At 45.1% G+C, this 20,414-nt stretch overlaps 1 protein-coding gene across 2 annotated transcripts in view; it reads left to right on the top strand.

Annotated features, from left to right (window-relative positions):
• The first annotated feature begins 2,158 nt into the window (after positions 1-2,158).
• LOC108927766 (fibronectin type III domain-containing protein 3B-like) overlaps positions 2,159-20,414 on the top strand; it is a 40,341-nt gene continuing 22,085 nt past the window's right edge. The window contains exons 1-21 of one of the 2 annotated variants that reach the window (XM_029246271.1): positions 2,159-2,236; positions 6,208-6,331; positions 6,502-6,577; positions 6,842-6,918; positions 7,972-8,188; positions 8,430-8,717; positions 11,103-11,158; positions 11,878-12,026; positions 12,974-13,033; positions 13,401-13,539; positions 13,963-14,016; positions 14,898-15,022; positions 15,204-15,405; positions 15,760-15,846; positions 16,112-16,250; positions 16,431-16,502; positions 16,705-16,823; positions 17,150-17,255; positions 18,165-18,325; positions 18,938-19,051; positions 19,912-20,061. In XM_029246271.1, coding sequence (XP_029102104.1) covers positions 6,248-6,331; positions 6,502-6,577; positions 6,842-6,918; positions 7,972-8,188; positions 8,430-8,717; positions 11,103-11,158; positions 11,878-12,026; positions 12,974-13,033; positions 13,401-13,539; positions 13,963-14,016; positions 14,898-15,022; positions 15,204-15,405; positions 15,760-15,846; positions 16,112-16,250; positions 16,431-16,502; positions 16,705-16,823; positions 17,150-17,255; positions 18,165-18,325; positions 18,938-19,051; positions 19,912-20,061 — 2,475 coding nt within the window. In that variant the 5' untranslated portion in view covers positions 2,159-2,236; positions 6,208-6,247. Of the gene's footprint in view, positions 2,237-3,809; positions 4,084-6,207; positions 6,332-6,501; positions 6,578-6,841; positions 6,919-7,971; positions 8,189-8,429; positions 8,718-11,102; positions 11,159-11,877; positions 12,027-12,973; positions 13,034-13,400; positions 13,540-13,962; positions 14,017-14,897; positions 15,023-15,203; positions 15,406-15,759; positions 15,847-16,111; positions 16,251-16,430; positions 16,503-16,704; positions 16,824-17,149; positions 17,256-18,164; positions 18,326-18,937; positions 19,052-19,911; positions 20,062-20,414 lie in introns of those variants that run through there. The other variant, XM_029246272.1, reaches the window with a different exon arrangement.

A 20,414-nucleotide genomic window follows, 5' to 3' on the forward strand; every position in this document is an offset into this window, starting at 1 on the left:
TTACACTTGCCTTCTTTGACTACTATTAGAGCTGCTTTGGAAGAAGATCATTAATGTTTTATGTTAAGAACCCGAAAAGGTTTACATAGCTATGATTTTAAAAAGTGTTAAATTAGCAGAAATAAATACATGAGTAATGCTTCAGTTTGGGGGATATTTAACAATACTACAGTATATGAACTACGGAACAGATACGTATATAAGGTATCTATACACTTTGCATGTTTTTCACAGACACGTTAGCTCTCTGCTGTGTTGTACTTTGAGAGATCTAGTGCTTCTTGTACGCAGTAAGTTCAGTTTCAGACTGATGACTAAGCACGGAAATATTTGTGGCCTAGGGAGATGTCGATTGCTGAAACGATTTCCTGTTTTCTCCCGTGATATCCTTTTCAGTGAAAAAAGAACAAAGTGTTGTTTTTCAGCCTCGAAATGCATCTCTGTTGGTTTCTTCACTGGATGGGAGAGGATGGACCTTGTTGTGTCCCATTCCTGTCCAGCGCTACTGGCTAGTTGTCGTCCTCATGGCCCACTCATTCGCTCAAACCATGTGGGCTGGAGGTGCCTGTGGCTGCCACCCCCCACCCAGCTGGGAACCCTGAAATCATTTGCACCAGGGGCTTGTGATCATAGAGCTGAAGGTCTCCACTCTTTATAATTTAATTGTATAACTTTACATATAGGGTTATGGTTACCAGACACCCTACGGTTTTGTGCTTTCCTCATTCGCACCGTTGGAATCTTTTGATTGAAAGAAATACATGTGTCTGACAAATGGATTTCAGAAGCCTTCAGAGAAGTCAAATTCCTTGGTCACTGCGGGCTGGGTCTGTTTTTTCCGCTGGGGTGACACAGTAGGGTGGTGAGTAACATAAGTACCTCTCGGTCCCTGGGCTGCATGCAGTGGCAAGGAAGGGTTTGTGAATCCTTTGGAATTACCCAGATTTGTGCATTAACTCCTCATAAAATGGGGTCAAGCCTTCAACTACGTCACAATTATAATCTACTGAATCCCCTCAGCCACTGCCGGCCAGCAAGAGAGATGCCAACATGGACTGCATCTGGACTTCACCTGTTCAGTTTTCCATGACAATGCAGAACCCAGAGCAGCAGAAGTTGTCATAACTGTTCCTCGCATGGAACCCAGTCTGAGGGCCACCACAAAGAGTGAAATCCACCTGGCAGTGTCTGCCCCAGAGACGAAGCCCTTCGAGCACTTTTATTTTCTCCATGATATTTTAGGAAATAACCGACTCACCATCTGGAAAACAAACGTGGTAAATTCTCAAGTCTGTCCAAGAGAAATGATTGCTCAACTCAATCTGTTGCTACTTCCCAAAGAGAGCAAGGCATATTTTTCCAGATCAGAGCCCATGAACAATCTTGTTCTGAATTTAAATTGATTTTAACCATTTATTGCAAAAGACAAAAGTCAATAATTTCTAGATCATTACGTGAAATACATGATCACAAGACAGTAGCAAACGTCACATTTGTGCTTGCTTATGGGATCTCACACACACACACACACAGTTTCATAACCGCCTGTCCCAGACGGGGTCGCGGGGGAACCGGAGCCCAGTCCGGCAACCCAGGGCATAAGGCTGGAGGGGGAGGGGGCACGCCCAGGACGGGACGCCAGTCCGTCGCAAGGCACCCCAAGAGGGACTCGAACCCCAGACCCACCCGAGAGTAGGAGCCGGTCCAACCCACTGCGCCACCGCGCCCCCCTTTATGGGGATCATTAAGGATGCAATACATTTTCATATCACTGTGAGATTGATTTCAATGTTGAAGTTAACGGTACACGTGATTTTACAAAACCAGACCAAGGTGGACAAACAAACACATCTCTTGTCGCTACATACATAGTAACGAACGAACGGCCCTTCGCGATGGGGACCCGACACACATGGACGCATTTTGGGAGAACGCCGCGTTCGCGTCGAATCGCCGTCTTTTTCCACTCTGGTGCTGCGCAAACACACTACACACGCGTGAGGGCAGCATTCGGTGCCGATGCGGTACCCCAATACAAACGTGGCAACGGCGCTCCTCTCTCCTGCATCAAAAGCTTCTCATCCTCCGCGTTTCCATTTAGTCGGAGGTTTACGGTAGCGGACGGACACCCCGCCCCGCCCCCTCCCTTCCACGAGATAATTAGATGGCGGAGTCACTCTGTCTGGAAGCTGGAGGTGCGCAGCGATTGGGAAGTCCGCTGTATTAATGTTAAAAGGTGAGGAAAACGTTTTATTATGCTTGTGCGGGGTAAAACCTCTCGAATAGCCCATGCGTGATAAAGTGTGCGTGTCCGGAATTTTTTTTAAGTTTACTAAACTTAGCGCCGAGAAACGCCGGTTTGTCTGAGTGGGGGGGGGAGAAAGAGAGGGATTTTTACGATAACGATGAAAAGTAAAAGCTGGGCCGAGTTTTCGGAGAACCGATCATCATGATCATGTAGACAAGACGAGCCTCAGCGGGCCGCTCTACTACTAGTGTTTAAAATCCTTCTCCTGTATCGACTTGTACACATGACATGAAGTGGAGCCGCTACAAACTGAGTCTCGTCCCGCCGGGAGGAAAAAGGGGGGGGAAAGTGTCTTTAGGCTCCGCGGAGGAACAGGAATCAATCCGTCCCGGAAAAGTAGTGCGCGGCGCTCGCCGTGTGTCTCGCGCTGCTCAGTCCGCGCGCGTGTCTTTTCCTCAAGAATAAAAAAAGGAACCGAAGCGAAGTGGCTTTTTTTTTTTTTTTTTTTGTCGTTGACGGCAGTGTGTGTGTGAGTGTCGCTGCTGGACTCGAGCGTTTCTGTTTCTGAATTGGCGCTGCAGCTAGTTGTGAAATGTAATATTGTGTGTGTGTGTGTGTGTGTGTGTGTTCGTGTTCTACTGACCGGCCAGCACAGACACAGAGCAGAACCGGACCAGTCAGTGTGATTCTAAAGCGAACTTCACGAAGTTCATGGGCTCCGTTCGGTTCTCGGCCGTTTGTGTTTCCTAACTGAAATTCGTTCGGTTCAGTTCGGCCCGCAAGGGTGCGGAACCACCGGCAGCGTCAGTCAGTGTGGAGTCCCGACTCGTCTCGCTTCGGTCCGGTGAAGCGAACTCTGACACCTTGAAACGCCAGTTTGTGCGCGTCGCCTAGTAGAATATTGTAGAACATTCTCCACGATAATCTAACGCGAAGTCAGTGATGTTTTATAGAAACTTCGGTCTTCTGAGTGACAAGCTTCTCGTGACGTGACGTCGTACTCAAAGGTTTAAAAAGAACGAAAGTGCTCTGAGTCTGGAGTTTAAAATTCGAAAAAAAAACGCATGTGTGAATTTATTCTGTGGAAGTTGATGTCTCACTGTGGACAGGTGCCATCTCCGGGTTTTTTTGGTTGCCCGAACTGGACTCGAACCGGTACCGCCACAATGACGTCATAAGAGAGCGACAGCTTGAGCCTATTTCTTGACTAGATGAGCTGCGATGGTGTAGGACAGCAGCAGTGCCACAGACCACCCAGCTGTAGCCCTTAGGACATCTGGCACTGTGCCTGTGCTGCGTGTGGACATGTCCACTAGTGCTCTTGTGGGCCATGTCTAGGACACTCATAGGGCTGTAATGCCTACGTAAGGCCATGTGACGGACTGTCAGCTGCATGATCAGCTAAATTGCTGAGGCCCCAAGAGTGTGAAATCATGGGAGGAAAAGGAAGAAGAGTCCTACAGAGATGATCTGTGACATAATCAAAATTCTTCAGTGGTGTTTTTCTTTTTGGAAAAGAAAAATCCTTTTCCTTGAACCCTGTCACCTTTGTTTCCAACAGATGTAAATGAAGGTGAAAAGAGGTCTCTCAAATTTTGTGATTTGCCCTTTTCAAACAATATATCTTTAGATATCCAGGACCTGGGACAGAACTGGCATATCAGACAGCTGAAGGGTTGGGGGGGGGGGTGTTCTGCTTGGACTTTCCCTTTTGTCCAAAACCCTCCACCCTCAACCATGTGCTTTGTCACCAGTCTCCCCAACAGAAATTGGGTTCCTCTCCTAGTTATTCTTGCAGCAAGATTGGATCCTCACCAAGAGGACTACAGTTGCAGGTTTGTGGCAGAGGAGCTATTTTGTTCATCGTTCTGCTCTGTTCCTAGCACTCGGACATCCAGGTATATGGGATTGCCTGGTTTCTTACTGGGAGTGAGGTCATCTGCTTTGAGGGAGTACAGTGTTCATGTCTGGTGTGAAAGTGGGTGGGGCCTTTTCTTGGGAAGGGGAACATTCCTTGTTTGTGTTCCAGAGTATCGCTTGATGCTATGTTACTGCCTTAACAGGAGCATGATTTCAGTTCTGCTTTGGTTTTCTCCTGAAGTGTTTTTCTCCAGCGCTTTCCATCAAGCTCACAATGTTCTTCATGGTGATTCTTGATGCCAGTCTCTTGTGTACCTTCATACCTCTTTGTCAAAAATGAATTCTCATTTGGTTACTGTATTGCATTGGTTTCTCCCCCCCCCAAGTGGAAGAGGTGTGATGGCACTAGGAAGTGACACCTGTTTGATCCACTCCTGCCTTTTTTTTTTTTTTTTTTTTCCTAAATAAACTCATACTGACCTAGTAATAAACTGGCCTTGACTGAGAGGTTGCTTGATTGAATGACATCCACCATATTTTGTGTGTGTGTGTGTGTGTGTGTGTGTGTGGGTTTTTTGTGACTATTTTGTATTTCATCTTAGTCAGCCCCTCATATTCATCTTTTTTTAAAAAACTGATGAACAGCACAGGGTGACATACAAAGAAAGATTAGTGAGGGATTGCAAATATGTCCACCTCCACAGAATTTGGGCTCAGGGTCTAAGGGGTTACAGTACTAAATCAAAGGTGTAATCATGTAACCTAATAACTTGCAGATGTGTATCCAAGCATTCCCCAATTCCTTAGGGTTGTCATGCAAATCCAATGTAAATTTTTCCAGTGGAAGAAATTTAAACCCTTTGGTCATCTACATATTTACAGAAGGAATTTCTGGGCTCAACTACACTATTAAAATATGTTTCTGTGCCTAGTGTGCAAGACTAGCAACTTACATAATATGGTCAGGGGAAAAAAAAAAAAAAAGGTTGTTGGACAAGAAAATAGATGGAGACAAATCGGACTATTGGCCAGAGCTTTTAGTGAGTGGTTCCCTCCACCCATCTTATAAGTTTAAAAGTGCCTTAGGTTCCGTTGTATTTAAAACGTGGCTGACGTATCCCCAGGACGCAGTGGGGCGAGGTCCATTCTGCGAACGAGCTGGACGTTTCGTTTTGGATGAGGGGGAGGCTTTAACGCACCTAGGTATCTCTCAGCAAATATTAAGGGTTGGGGCCAAGGCCCTGTTCCCCCATCTCCCTCAAAGCACAAGAAGAAGCAGTAGTAACACTTAAAACTATAAATGCAGAGGTCATGAGGGAAAAGTTTGTCCCAGCAGGTGGACTTGGTCTTGTGAAATGTGTCTTGACTTGTATAATGACACAAAGCAGTTATTGGGCCTAATGACTCCCACAGCGTAGTTGCCCGTACCATCAGGGATCCCCCATCGTATGTCGCAGTTGGCAACTGATGTTGTGGATTGAAGGCATCCTTTCAGTTTCTCCAAACATAGCCCTGTCTGCATGTAGGAGATGTGGTGAATGATGACTTGTGAGATCATCGTAGTGTTTCCATCAGGACTCTGTTTTTGTGAAGAATGGGTGTGTTGTGCAAAACGTTCCAAGACTGCAGACGAAGGCGTTCGTTAAAGATTAAAGTAAAATGCAAGAAATGGAAACATTTTACATTTATTTTATAGATGCTTTTCTCCAAAGCAATTTCTAATGGACTCTAGTGTTACCAGCCCACACACCATCTTCACCAAGATGATTTACACTGTATCTGTCGAGATAAATTACTTACAATGGGTCACTCATCCATACATCAGTGGAACACACACTATGGGTGAACCTGAACAGCATGTCTTTGGACTGTGGGAGGAAACCCACGTAGGCTAAGCAGGGATCAAATCCGTGTCCTCTTGCACCATCCAGGCGCTCTGAGAGAGCAGTGCTACCCGCTGTGCTGCCATGGAAACTATAAACAATATTCCAAAGGCTGATATAACAGACAAATTCATTGGGGGTCCAAGGCAAGACTCACTTAACACCTTAGTTCAGAAGATTGTGATTTTCACTGAAGTTGTTACCCTGGTGTGGCAGGAATGCAGGGTAAGGAGGGCCTCTATGAAAGCAAGTAACCATGATGATGATGGACCTTCCCGCCCTGCTGGATCGTGAGCCTCCCGTGATTCTGCCCATGCTGGTTGGGGAGACATCTCAGCAGGTGTGCAAGTCATATCGCTTCTTTCATGATGTCATGGGCACTGTGAAAAGATGATATTTTCCATGCCTAGCTTGTATTTCATTACTTTTGTTCATTTATTTTTTCCCTGATTTTTGCATTTCTGCTCAGTGGCAGGTTCTGCTAACATTGAATGATTCCACTTTTTCCAGGTTGTATTTGTTCAAGTGAATCCTGGGGAGACTTTCGCCATCAGAACTCAAGATGGATCTCTGCAGTGCATTCAAGGTAAGGAAGAACGGCCTCGCGGTGCTTGGGCTGTTCGGCCAAAGCTCGGTCTGTGTGGATTTAGTATACTTTTGCTATCATTGTGCAGGTTTCCTCTGAGTGCTCCTGTTTCCTCCCACAGTACAAAAATTCAGTTCAGATGAACTGACCATTCTAAATTGGCCTTAGTGTGCAAGAGAGTGTGTGTGTGTGTGGTTACCCTACAAAGAACTGGCATCTTAAGCATTAAAAGGTCAGCATTCTTTTTTCTCCCCCCCACCACAGGGCCAGCTGAAGTCCCGATGATGTCAGTAAATGGCTCAGTTCCACCCATCTACGTGCCTCCCGGCTACATCTCGCAGGTGTGGGGCGGGGGTGTACTTTAGCCCTCTTCTAATTAAGAACCTGTGTGGGATGGATATCTGCGATACCTAATTTAGAGGTGTGGTCATGGATAGAGCCCCTTCTTCCAGCTCTCTGGAATCCTCACCAGCAAGTCAGTACTTGAAGAGTGTTTCCCTCTGCTCCGTGTGGGGGCTGAAGGGCCTGATGTGGTGGAAGTTTGAAGTTTCACTCCTGCAACGCCACCATACATGCATATGTTTGGGTTAGAAAGTCACCTCAGTTCAGGATCAGGAGACTTTTGACAGCACTTTAATACAGGTAATTCTCGACTTGTCTGCATCTTGGACTTAATGATGGATGAACCGTGAATCTTGTATGTTACTGAGTCGTAGAGTATATGAAGCATATTTCATATAGAATATGTTGAAACGTATAATGACGACCACCACATCTGCTGAACGTTAGCAATGAAATACTAGCGTTATCGTTTGGCTCTGTCAGTGTTTGGCTATCTAGCAGTGTGAGTGTTCCTGTGGCCCTGAAGAAAACGAAAGGCAGTAGATTCAGAGATGAAAGTGAAAATAATAGTGCCGTATGAAAATTTGATTGATGCTCTTCTGTATTTGTATTAACAGACAATGTGAAATAATATGTGAAAATTGTATGAAAGCGCTATAATACAATGTAGCATTAGTGCGTCCATTGTTCATATAGCCTTATGGCTCCTGTAATATGGTATCGGGATTTTCAACTAAAGACACGATGAACTTACAGCCGGTTTGTCGGAACAGAACCCTGTCGTACGTCAGCGACTGTCTGAATTGGTTTGTACAGGTGAGCCAACTTGGGAAATTCCTCTGTCATATGGTCATGAGTGTGATCATTGCTCTTTGAATGGTCATGTATCTGAGCTTCTGTTATGTTTTTGTTGTAGAGGAGTGTGTCATTGAAGAATTTAGAGAATTCCGAAATTTTCTCTAAAATGCCCTCTGTGTGCTCACATGTGACTTTCTCAACAACTGTTTGTTTTATTCCTTGTGTCGTTCTCCTTTCCCCTACCATACCTGCAGGTTCTGGAGGATGGTACGGGGTTCCGGAGGGTGGTAATCACACCCCAGTCTGAATGCTACCCCAGATACTCGCACTCCATCTCCCCCATACACTCCCTGCATCCTTACTTGGGACATTCCAACTTCCTCCAAACCTGGAACAAGTTCTACCTCCCCACTGGTGACACACCACCCCACCATTACTACCACTATTGTCCCTTCCCCATGTACAGGGAAGGTAAGATTGTAGCGGGTCCTCTCTTCATTTGTCCCACTGTTCATGAAACTGACCTGGTGACCAGAATGTTGTTTTCAGACCCCAGCACACAGGTTGCTGTTACTGTAAGAACACCATATTTTCGCTGAATTGATTCTTGAGCCTGAGTGTGACAGTTCTGTTACTAGACCTGTTCTCTACCAGTTCTTCGCGCCTTCCCCGCAGTACTGTCCTTCACCTCTGTCTCTTGTATCCGTATCAGACCCCATCCCGGTGTATGGCATGTCCGGTTGGATTGGCCGCGAGGACCGCTGTGCCAAACCTCAGGCCAAAGTCAAGGAGAGGCCACTTGACCGCCAGAATCGGCTCAACAACCCCTTGTCTTCCATGTCCAAAATCCACAGAAGTGGCATGGTCACGCCCATGGCCATATCCATGGGCCAGGACAAGAGTCACAACGCTAGTGATGGACGCAATGGCGTACTGGGCGTCTCAAAGGCAGAATGGTGGGAAAGAAGTAGTCCCCGAGCCAGCGAACTGAACACGCAGGGTAGGATGGTCATCTGAGCCTCACATCTGTAACCGGGAGGAAAAGAATACCTGCAGAACACATTAGGGGGGCGGTTTTTTGTGTACACCTTACGCACAGGATGTCCATTCCCTAGCTGGACACAGCCTGGTGGGGGGAACCTTAGATGTGTTTACATTTATGCATTTGACAGATGCTTTTCTCCGAAGCGACATGCAGTGCAGAGTAAACAGTTGTTCCACAATGGAAGGTTTAGATATAGTACTGTGCAAGTTTTAGGCACTTGGGAAGAAAATCTGTAAAGTAAGAATGCTTCCAAAAATGCTCTTAAATAATAAACTTCCTACAAAGCTTAATAACCATCCATCGTCAACAACCGCTTTTCGCGGCGGGCTTTGCTGGGTCTCGCTGTCTGGCGGTCTGGGGTTCGAGTCCTGTTTGGGCTGCCTTGCGATGGACTGCCGTCCAGTCCTGGGTGTGTCCCCTCCCCCTCCAGCCTTGCGCCCCATGTTGCCGGGTTAGGCTTTGGTCCGCCGCGACACCGCTTGGGATAAGTGGTTTCAGAGGCAGTGTGCGTGTACTTTTTTTAACGACACGCAAAACACTTACTGTAATTCTGTTACTTTTTGCAAAATGAATGCTTGGAAATGTAAAATATGCTCTTTCCCATTGACACTAACTCAGAAGACATTAAATAACCGTGTAAAACAAAAAAATCCTGTGAAACATCTAAGTGCCTAAGACTTTTGCACAGTACTATACATACACACAATTATCAGAGGTGGGTACACTCTGAAACTCTAGTTATTAATTAATAATGGTTATTGATTATTACAATTTACTAGAGTAAATTTGTGGACAAATACAATTACTTAGGTAACAATTTTTTGACAGAAACGGTACCTTTTCTTGAGTGCTGTGTTTGCCTACTCTACGCATGTCTGACTGTTGAAGCACAGCACTTTTAATACCTCCATTGTCACAGCGCACGTACTTCAGTAGTTACCCACTGTGGCCGGTGCTAAGGGACTAAATGTAGGTTTCAGCTGCTCAAAGCGGTAGGGAGATGGTTGTGAAAGAGCAGTTTGGAGACCGTTCTGGAATGCTGGCAGGGACTCGGCAGTTTTCGGGGACAGAGGGAGTTCGGTGCACCATTATCAGGATCATCTGTACACACCTGAGAAGACAGGTGGCTTCACAAACAGTAAGGAATGCATCCGTTCACCCCACGCAGCAAGAACTTTTACCTCTACTAGTGAAGGGCAGTGCTTAGCTGTGTACATTCAGCGTGGCTAGTTACTTCAATTTAACCTTGATATGGAACAGCCCTGTTCTACTCATGGCTTCCAGGACTCACTAGCTCACCATTTTAACATGTTCATATCCAGACTTAAATGTTGCGAAACTTTATTGCTTTAAATCTTACTTGTGCTTTTAAAAAAGTCCTAGTGAGGTTTCACCACTCTGAAGCGTTTGGATGAAAACCACTGTTATTTTGTCAGCTGTCATGGTGCTGCTGAGTCAGTACTTTAATGTCAGCGTGTGGTTCATCATGGAAATGGAAAGTGTTGTTGCGCTGTGTTCTCTTTGTCGTCTTGTCCTGCCTGCCGAAAGTGTTGACCTTACGGTACAAGAACAACGGACCCTTTTCGGTCTCGATGAACGTCACGTGGCAAAGGTTGATCCTCTCAAAGCTGGAAGCGTTTGGTTTGTCTTTGGATTAAGTTTGCTTGTTGTTCTGGATGTTTGTGCATATTTCAAGTCATGTTGCCTACAAAGTATGCGTTTTATCACACGTGCAGTAGGGCCAGTTAGCTAGATTTTTGTTTTTACAAAAAAAACATGTCACTATGATAGAACCATTGTTTGCTTGCGTGATTTTACGAACGTCTTAGTTTTTAATCCGCTTTTCTCAAAGGTGACGTTTTAAGTGAGTTACCTGTTGAATGGGTAAATCACTGTGATTATTTTTTTACGGAAATGGCTTAGGGAACGTAGATTGATCAAGGGCACTAAAGCATGAGGTGTGAGTTGAACCTGGGTTCCTTCGAGTTTAAGAAGGCAGCTCTACCACTGCATTACCAGCTACTCCTATTTATGGACAGTAAATTGTATGTGTGTGTGTGTACTGCCCCAGCTCTACGGCCCTTTGAATAAATCATCAGCTTGGCTACAACACAGTACATATTACATGAGTGCAGGTGGTGTGTCTTAGGGCTGTGTCTTTACAGTGTTGTGCTGCTGAAACTCTATTTTTCTACTTCTTACCCTTGTAGTCTTATGAGTAATCCCCGAGTGCAAAGCGCGGAGACTCCAGTTGTATCTCTTTTCACTGAAAGCCTGGAAAATACAGGTTCTCAGTCTATGTAATAATTTTCTCCCACCCTGTGTCTTTTGTCTTCTCAGATCAGAATGTGGAAACCAGCAGAACTGACATGTTTCCAGAGATCGCCAGACCCCAGGTGGGTGCAGAAAAATGCTTTCATTGTGTCATCCAGCAAGGCTGCGAATCTGACCTCCAGCAAACGGCGCACAGGAAAAACCCCTCGTGTTTCCTTAGTGCTGCCTTTCTGCTGTTTTGTGCCTTGAAAACGAGCTTTAATGCTATTTTTTATTATATATGCTATATATATGCAATTTTTTATTATAAGATATTAGCAATTTTTTTGCAGACTGTGACATCACCCAGCCCCTTGCCACTGCAGTGTGGATACCCAAATTTGGGCACATTCTTTCATGGTGCTTTAGTGCCAGTTTGTGTCATTAAAAGTAGCATCATTCTACCGCTACCTTACTTTCTACTTGAAGAAGCTGTCCAAGAATGGGCATCCCAGGCAGTGGTAAAAGAAGTAGGAGGGATGGGGGTGGAAGTAGTGTGTATGTCTACAGTAAGACCCTGAGAGCTTTAAACAGGTTCAGGACCGAAATGTCTTTGAATTCTTCTTTTGGGAGTATTTGGATGTTTGTAGATAATATTAAGCATTTACAGGTCAGCTCTGATGAGCTGATTGAAAAACAACAAGGCTTAGAATACAAAGTCCTGTTATAATTCACCAGTTAATGGATGGATTTGTGATAAAGCAGTATAATAAACTTCCCTTTTCCTGTGAAATCTGTCCTCCTATCCCACTCACTCCTTCCACTCCCCTCTACCCGTCTGTCCACTCACAACTGAGTTCAGGTGTTGAATATCCAGGCCCGCAGTGCACAGCTCACTTGGATGCCACCGGTGACTCTCTCAGGTGTCGACGGATCCAGCAGTAGCTCTTGCAGCTATGAGGTGGTTCTGTCAGACAAGGGGTGGGATGGGAAGTACAGAGTTGTGTACAGGTGAGCCCTGCAGTGTTACCTTGGTCACACCTCAGTCCCTGTCCTCAATGGCTTGTCGCCGAGTCACAGCACTTGGATTTACATTTATTTACCTAACGGATTTTGTCACAGCACTAAACTAGGCATCGGGTGAGAGTCAGCAGAATTTGAATTTAAAAAGCCATTGAATTCACTTTCCTGAATTCTAATTTGAAAACTGAACATTCAAGTTTAGAAAGTTCAAGTGGCTGAATTTTTCCATTTTAGTGTCAGAAATTCCCAGACTGAAATTCTGGGGTCCGAATTCAGGGAGTGAAATTCAACTGTCAGATTTCAAAGAAGCCCTTTGTGGTTTTGTGGTACAGGCAAGAGCGGACAAGCCCGGATGGGACTCCCTCCGCTTATCATAAAACAGCTTCTAGGTCAGAGGGAACATGTGACTGTACTCTGTTGTACATCTCTGTTGGATGTAGGCATCACAGCTCTTTTCCCACACAGACCAGAAGTTAGTGGACAAGTTAACATCGTCTTAAACAAAATTGTCATGATTAATACTTCGGTAGCATTTAATAACTTCCGAAAATCTTGTCTGTAGAGATTACAGGTGCTGAGTATTTTCCCAGATGATGCTCTGCCAGCCCATTACTGTAGCCATCTTCAGTTCCTTCCTGTTGTGGGGGCTTTTGCCTTCAGTCTTTACTTCAGTAAGAGAAACGCTGCTCGTTGGGATTCAGGTTGGGCGATTGACTTGGCCATTCACCAACAATCCACTATGTGGCCCTAAAAAACTCCACAGTTGCTTTAGCAGTAGGTCATTGTGTTGCTACATGGTGCCATCCAGTGAGTATGAAATAAATTTTCACTGTTGACAAGTCAGTGAACTGTGTGATGAATGTTGTGTTCTCTCTTCAGCACTAACCCATTTTGACTCTCCTCTCTGATTAATGCTCCTGGCCAAAAACCCACAGTGGAGAAGAACTGGAATGTGTCCTGAAGGATCTTCGACCTGCAACAGACTATCATGTGAGGTATGACCTATGAGTCAATGTGCTGCGTTGACCACAACTGTGAGCTTTGGTCTTTGCGCTGAACTTACTGAACCGACACCTGTCCAAACTGCGTTTAAAGGTTTTAAACTTCATCCCAAGTAATGCTGTTCTCTTGCCAACTTTGAAAGTATTGAATTTTGAGTGTTTAGAGTAGCTATTGCTTCTCCTTCATGACGTTAACTTAGAGCACATTGAGGTCCTGGCAGGTTTGACCTTAAAGCTTTATCTGGTCTGCTTCAAAACAATACATGAACCTGTTGTTTTTTGCAGTGGTTTTACTGTACAGCACTGCTTTGAGAGATACTGTGTGTGTGTGTGTGTGTGTGTGTGTGTGTGTCTCTTACAGGATAAATGCTCTTTGTGGAAACGTGAGGGGTTCCAGCTCAGAACCAGTGGTCTTCACCACCCTCGCCAGTTCCCCTGAGTGCCCCCTTCCCCCCAGACTCTCCCATCGGACCAAGAGCTCCCTCACTCTGCAGTGGAAGGTGAGGTCTAGGAGCCCTCCTGCTGCCGACCACATCAACAGCAAGAATTAGTCCTATTATGTTACAATTAGCCGTTGTAAATAACCGGAGGCAGTGATAACAATGAAAGGAAAAGTTATGCTTGTTCTTTTTTTCTTTTTTAAAGCTTGTGTACTGTTTCTCATTTGCTCAAACTGCAAAGTGACTGGCTCAAATTAAACCAGGAGATGGGTTTTCTTTAACCTGGCCATTCGTCAGCAAGGCTTGTGGAGCACGACTGAAGTGCTCATGAAGAACCAAAAAAAAGACCACAGGAGGTGCTCAAATAAGCCATGTCTTTGCGCTTTGTGAGACTCGGTCGATTCTGCTTGCAGAATGGCCTTAAAGCTAAATGGGGCCTAATAAGCTTATGTACAATTTTGAAATATTTTGTCTTTGTTCCAGCTTCCAGTTGACAACGGATCAAAAGTCACTCACTACCTTTTAGAGTGGGATGAGGTATTTTTTTTTCCTTCTCTTCGTGTTCTCATCTTCTTGGCTCTCTTGTACATCTGGTCTTGAAAAATTCCACAGTGTCCAACAGATAATCTGCTTTGTGGGCTGAGAGCTTGGTTGGCATTTCGTAATGGTCCAATGCCCTGTAGATTTCTCAAATTTACACACCCGTGCTGTACTGTCTCTGAGTTTGAGGCTGATATCAGCCAAAACAGTGTTTATGTTGGAAGGCTTTGTGTTTCTCAGTAAAGTCTCATTCTGCTGCTCCATTTCCACCAGCTTGTTCCACCCAGGGCTGAAGGAGTGAGCCCCCCGAGCTCTTCATGTTCACTGCAGCACAATGATGAACAGCCAGTTGTTGTCCAGTCTGAATTTTCATATTGTCAAAGTTTTTTTGCATACAAGGCTAACCTAAAGCCATTACCTCATTTGGTTGGCATATATTGTATAGTTCACTTCTTGTTTTCACTGAAGCTAGTATGTGTGTGTAGTTCTTGAGAAATTTCTAAGTCCATTCTTTTGACCAGCATGTCCATACTTGTTCATAATTACAGTCTTCAGGTACAGAGTCCAGAGCTCTGACCACTACTCCACACTGTTACACTCATTGCACACATGAGATCTGCATTTTACTATAACCATAGCTCTGAGTGATGAAGTCCTCTCTCAGGGATTCACTGCTGCTTGGCTTCTTTGTGTACAGGGACCAGTGTCTCATGTATGGTAGAGTGTAGCTGGTGGTACCACAGCTTTTTATTCAAGTAAATTTTCTTATATTTTCTTTTGTTTTTTTTTTTTTTTTTTTTTGGTGAGACAGGGAATTTACAGATTGTTTCTCCTGATGTGCTCTCTAGTTTTCCTTCTGTTTTGTTTCCCTCATCCAGGGTAAGACAAGCAGTGTTTTCAAGGAATGTTACTTTGGTGCGCAGAGACACTGCAAACTGACCCATCTCAGCTCTGCCATGGGTTACAAATTCCGTCTGGCCGCACGAAATGACATCGGCACCAGGTATAGAGGCTGAAATCCCAGTGGAACTAGTTTCTCCTGTATTGTGCTGTTCTCCCACTACTGGCTCTTCCACAGTGCCTTTCAAAGTGAGACTCCTTCATCCCTGATCACCCGTTAAAGAATACCTCTGACAGTTTACCTTTTTTTTTTTTTTTTTTTTTTTCCTGGCAATGTCTCCCAGTGGCTTCAGCCCAGAAATGGTGTTCTTCACAAGTGGCCCCCTTCCACCGCTGCCCAAGATGCCTCGTCTGGTCCAAGCCGGGACGGCCTGGGTCTCGCTGGAGTGGAGTCGCCCCAAAGGCTACAGACCAGAGGAGGTGCTTACCTACACTCTGGAGGCCAGGGAGGAGAACAAAGTGCGAGATGTCCGTCATACCACACAGGTGATGCTAGTTAGTTTGATGCCCCTTTATATCATGCCTTAGTATTACAACTGATGGTGATACATGATACTTCAGTACTGATAACCCTCTCTGGGGAAAAAAAACCACTACAACTTTCTATCTGCATTAATGCCTCTGCTGATACTCTTAGTATATCAACAGAGCATCTGATATAAACTCACATTTTTCAGTGTGTAAAAAAGGTTATTAGTATACTTTTCCAGGAAAAGTCTTATTTACTTTCCAAAAAGGCTTATGCAAATCTTCTTAAAAATGTGTTATAAAAATAAGCATTTTATTCATAACATTGCTTCGTCTTCACGTTAAAATGATGAACTGGTGCTTGTATTGTAGGCAGGTGAATTTCAGCCAAAGTATGCAGGGGAATGCTTGATGTGCACTGTGGAAGGACTCAAGAGGAACACACAGTACAGCTTCAGGGTGAGTGACAGCTGTCAGAACGAAGGCTGGCAGATACGTGGACACACAGCTGCTTTTTCAGACCCTTCTTATTGAAATTTCCTTAACGGACCTCACTTGTGGTGATCTACTTACTGACAGCTTTGTTTGATCCTTACGTGTATCTTTCTTGGGTTTTATTAGTTTTCTGCCGTTTTATATTCCTCATTCTTTCCTGGACTAATGCATTCCCTTCCTCACTTTGGATGACTGACAGCCTGCTATTAATATGTGGCTCCCTCCTCAGATTTCTGCCTCTAGCAGAGAAAGGAGAAGCGGTCCAAGCTCCACTCTGGTCTGCACCACCACCCTGGACATACCAGGAGTGCCCACGAAGCCTTGCCTGAAAGGGGAAGTCCTGCCCCACAGCTTCTGTGTGACATGGGGTACGTGTGGAAATGAAGCCCATGTGAATGTCACCATAACCACGCACAGGTGTCTCATTGTTAGGATGTAAAGGAGTGTTTGAATATTCTAGTGTGCCACTTAGCTTCTGGCTACCTGTCGCTGTCCTCAAATTGCAAGAGCACCAAGCAGCCTCTGATGACTTCCTGACTTTCTTTCAGACCCCCCACAGGATGATGGAGGCACAGAGGTCATGACATACCTCTTAGAAATCTCAGAAGGGAATTATGAAGGTGGGCTTTGCCGCGCTATACCCAATGGTGAACCTCACTCGCGCTTTGGGTGCAGTTCACCTGTATAATTTAACAACCCGAGCTGCAGATTCCTAAGTGATGCACAACATACTGTTGTTTTTCTTTTCATAAAAATGCAGTTGTCTTTGCATCTGAACATTTGTGTGCTTTAGCAAGATTCTGTCTGTCTGTGTGCCTACAGGAAGCCCATGGGAGGTGACATACTGTGGCACAGCAAGCGAACACACGTGTGACGGCTTGAAACCTGACATGGTGTACAGACTGCGGTTGTGCAGCATCAGCACAGGTGGACGCAGCCAGGTCTGAGCCAAGGGCATGGTGGGAAGGCTTCCTGTGTGCCCCTCCACTTATCTTACTGGGGACTTGAAGAGGGTTGACTAGTTTTTAGTTCACAGTTCAGCTTTTTTTTTTTTTTTTTAAAATTCACTCCAACTTTCCTAAGGAAACACCTACTCTTTAACCACACAGACTACTTCTTGTTTGCATCGTTGACAAGATAGTCCTGGTCTAATCACAGGATGCTTCATGCGTTGAACCTGTATTCCTTTCTTTTGTTCAAAAGGGGCTGGCTGTGTGGGTCTTGATACCAGTTAGCTTTATTTGACCTCCATCTGTGTCCTTTGTAGTTTACAGAATGCCTGCTGGTCCGCACGCTGGGTATGGCCCCAGGACCCTGCACACCTCCAAGGATTCTGGGAAAAGTCAAACAGAAGGAGGTGCACCTGCTGTGGGGTCAGTATCTCTCCCCTGTCATAGCTACATCTCCATTGCATTGTCACGTTACCTCATGTGGTTGGCATGGTGGAACAGTAAGTAACGTTGCAGTCTCATCATGCCTGGGTGGTGCTGCAGAATGTGAGGTTGATCCCCACTCACTCTGGGTGGAGTTTGCGTGGGTTTCCTCTGGGTGCTCTGTTTTCTCCCACAGTTCAGGTGACTTGTAGACCCTAAATTGCCCATTTTGCGTGTGTGCGTGTTGCTACCCTGCGATGGACTGGTGTCCCGTCCAGAGTGTAACCCCCACAACCTTACGCTCAAGGTTGCAGGTTCAATCCCCATCTCTGGCTGTAGTACCCTTAAGCAAGGAACTTAACCTGAATTGCTCCAGTAAAATTACCCAGCTGTATAAATGGGTGAATAATTGTGACATTAACACTGTAAGTTGCTTTGGAGAAAAGTGTCAGCTAAATTAATACATATAAATGTAAGGAGTTTATTCAGACAATTGTGTTTGTACCTGTGGCCCAGCTGCTGCTGTCGTCTTTGGCGGCAGCAGAGGGACCAGTCATGTAAAATGAGGAAAGCCTTAACTATCGCTGATTACCCAGCATCCACTTCTCAGCAGTCTCCACAGCAACAAGGTTTCTCCACAACCAGAGAAGTGTTGTGAATCATAGCATCTTTCATCAGACAAAACACTGTAAAGACTGTGCAAAGAGCAGAGTTAAAACGGCCCTGTGACAATGTCTTCCCCTTTAATCACTAGTCCTGCCTTTTAACCCTTAGCAATTTAGTGAATTCAGCATCGATGTAGAGACGTCTGAAACTGTAAGATTTTCTCCAGAAATAGATCTCCTGCGCTATTGAAAAACTGTGGTGGAGAAAAGAAGTTTCTTAGGACAGCGTTCACTTCCCTTCCAGACTGCCCCTCCTCTGAGGCTACAGAGTACAGCCTGGAGATCAGTGCGATGGGTTCTGAACCCAGTGAGGTGTACCGTGGGCCAGCCCTGGAACACACTGTGAGCAGCCTGCTTCCTGGGGCCAAATACACATTCCGTGTGCGTGGCGCCAACCAGACTGGGGTGAGTTGCACCGATGCCGTGTGCTTTTCTTTGACCCGGTGGGGTAAATATATTGCTGGATTGATTTTCCAAGAACTGGACACTTAGACTGCTTGAAAACTGTTTGCTTCTTAAAAACCCAATTTGGTGTGTGTTTCTCAGTGAGTACTCCCTACCGCTTGGTATTATTTCAAAAATGTTTTTTTCAGACTTGCCCACAAACATCTCGTCTGGGGGTTGGATTTTTTTTTTTTTTTCTTCAAATTTTCGAAGTGGGTTTCCCCCCCCCCATTATCCATGAAAGCTTTTGAAAAATTAGACCTTAAAAAAACACTTGTAGGAATTCAGGAGTATTTTCACTTTTGACATTTTGATTTTGCGAGCCAAAATTGCCTAAGAATTGATTCTCTTGGCACTTTTCTGTCTACATGTTTTGCATAGCATGTAGGAGTGTAACTCGTATGCTTTAACACATGTCGTGTGTGTCACATCGATAGGGGCTTGTACTCCTGCAAGTTTTCTGCCATTGAAATGAGCATAATTGTTCTTTTTCCTCTGTCAAGTATCACACAGTTTGACTCTTCTTTGCTCGTGCTGAGGCTTGACTAGAACATCTTCTGTCTCCATGTGCAGTTTGGACCTTACTCGGAACCCACAGAAGTTAAGATGGCACACGGTCCTCCCGGCCAGTGCAAGACGCCACTTTTGACGCTTGCTTCCCCCAGCAGCCTTCTGGTCAGCTGGGAGGTGTGTACTCGGTGTGCATTGAGGATTGCTTGGAAAAAAATGGAAATATTCACTGGAACGAGCTGCTTTATTTATACTTTATTTATACTTTACATTGTCCACGTCAAGAGCACACCTCTTATCACATCAGCGGTAAACAAAGGTAATTACACATTTTTAGGTGTTTCTGCAGTGTTGGTTTAAAAATCTGTGTGTCACAAGAGTAATATACAGGCTTGAGCTCTAGCAAGGCATTGTGAATAACAGACAGTTTTGAGGAAGGGCATTCTTGTGAGTGCTCCAAGTTCACTGCTGAATGGAGGCTGTGGTTACCAGGGCACACTGTACATTTACCTGGTCTCGCCAGTAGGGTGCACCTCAGATTGTATCACACAGGCAGTGGCTATAGGTTCACACGTCTTACTCTTACTCTTTCCTTTCTGAGGTGCTGCTCTCCAAAGTGAGGTACAACTCAGAGTAAACCCAAGTGTTACGCCTCCATGCCATAACCTTTTTTGTCTGAGGGCATTACAGGAGTAGCTGCCTGTGGAGATGAGAAACACGAAGGTCACCATATTTACTAGTTTACCAGTTTATATGGCTGTTAGAGCAGTGAGTCAAAGAGATGTGGTTCGAGACCCTCGAGTGCTGAGAAGGGATCAGCAGTTGACTGGTGAAGTGAACAGATGAGTGGCTCTTGACTGAAGGGGATGAAGCGAGTTTTGGTACAGTTAACGATGAGTGGAGTTCAGTTGTAGGTCGGAACCCTTGAAGATAATTTGTGGTGCTTCCTGTTGACTACATTCCTATTGATTAATTTTATGCCAACTCATAACTGTTTTGTCCACATTTCCCTTTACCACATTTTCTCTCCCCACCAGAGTCCAGAGAGCTCTGACGTGAGCGTTTCAGAGTACCACCTGGAATGGAGCCGGAACGACGATCCACTGCAGCTTGTGTACTCTGGTACCGACACACAGCGTGAGATCTGTGACCTGACACCAGGAACACGGTACCGCTGTAGAGTACAGGTAATCATTTTATGCCAACGTAAGCTAGTGAGGGACTCGGTGTGACATTTGATTGAACACTCCGTAAAAAGCACAACGCAGCAGAGGTTCTAATGGCTTTATTAGCACTTCTTGTCATGTGACTTTCCCAATGAGAGTTAGCAGGGACCTTTCCAGTGTACCAGCATTCCTTGCATAGCAAGTGCATTTTATTCCTGAAGAATGATTCCTGTTCCCAAAGGAATTCTTGAAAAAGAAACTCTTAATTACTGTTATTTACCATTAGTGAATGAATTTGAGCCATAAATGGTTCACCCATATTTTCTCCAAACATGCGCAGTTCCTCCCTTATCTCTTAAACCAGGTTCAGAACT

Source organism: Scleropages formosus, chromosome 19 (assembly GCF_900964775.1).
Source record: "Scleropages formosus chromosome 19, fSclFor1.1, whole genome shotgun sequence".
NCBI classification, from domain to species: domain Eukaryota; kingdom Metazoa; phylum Chordata; class Actinopteri; order Osteoglossiformes; family Osteoglossidae; genus Scleropages; species Scleropages formosus.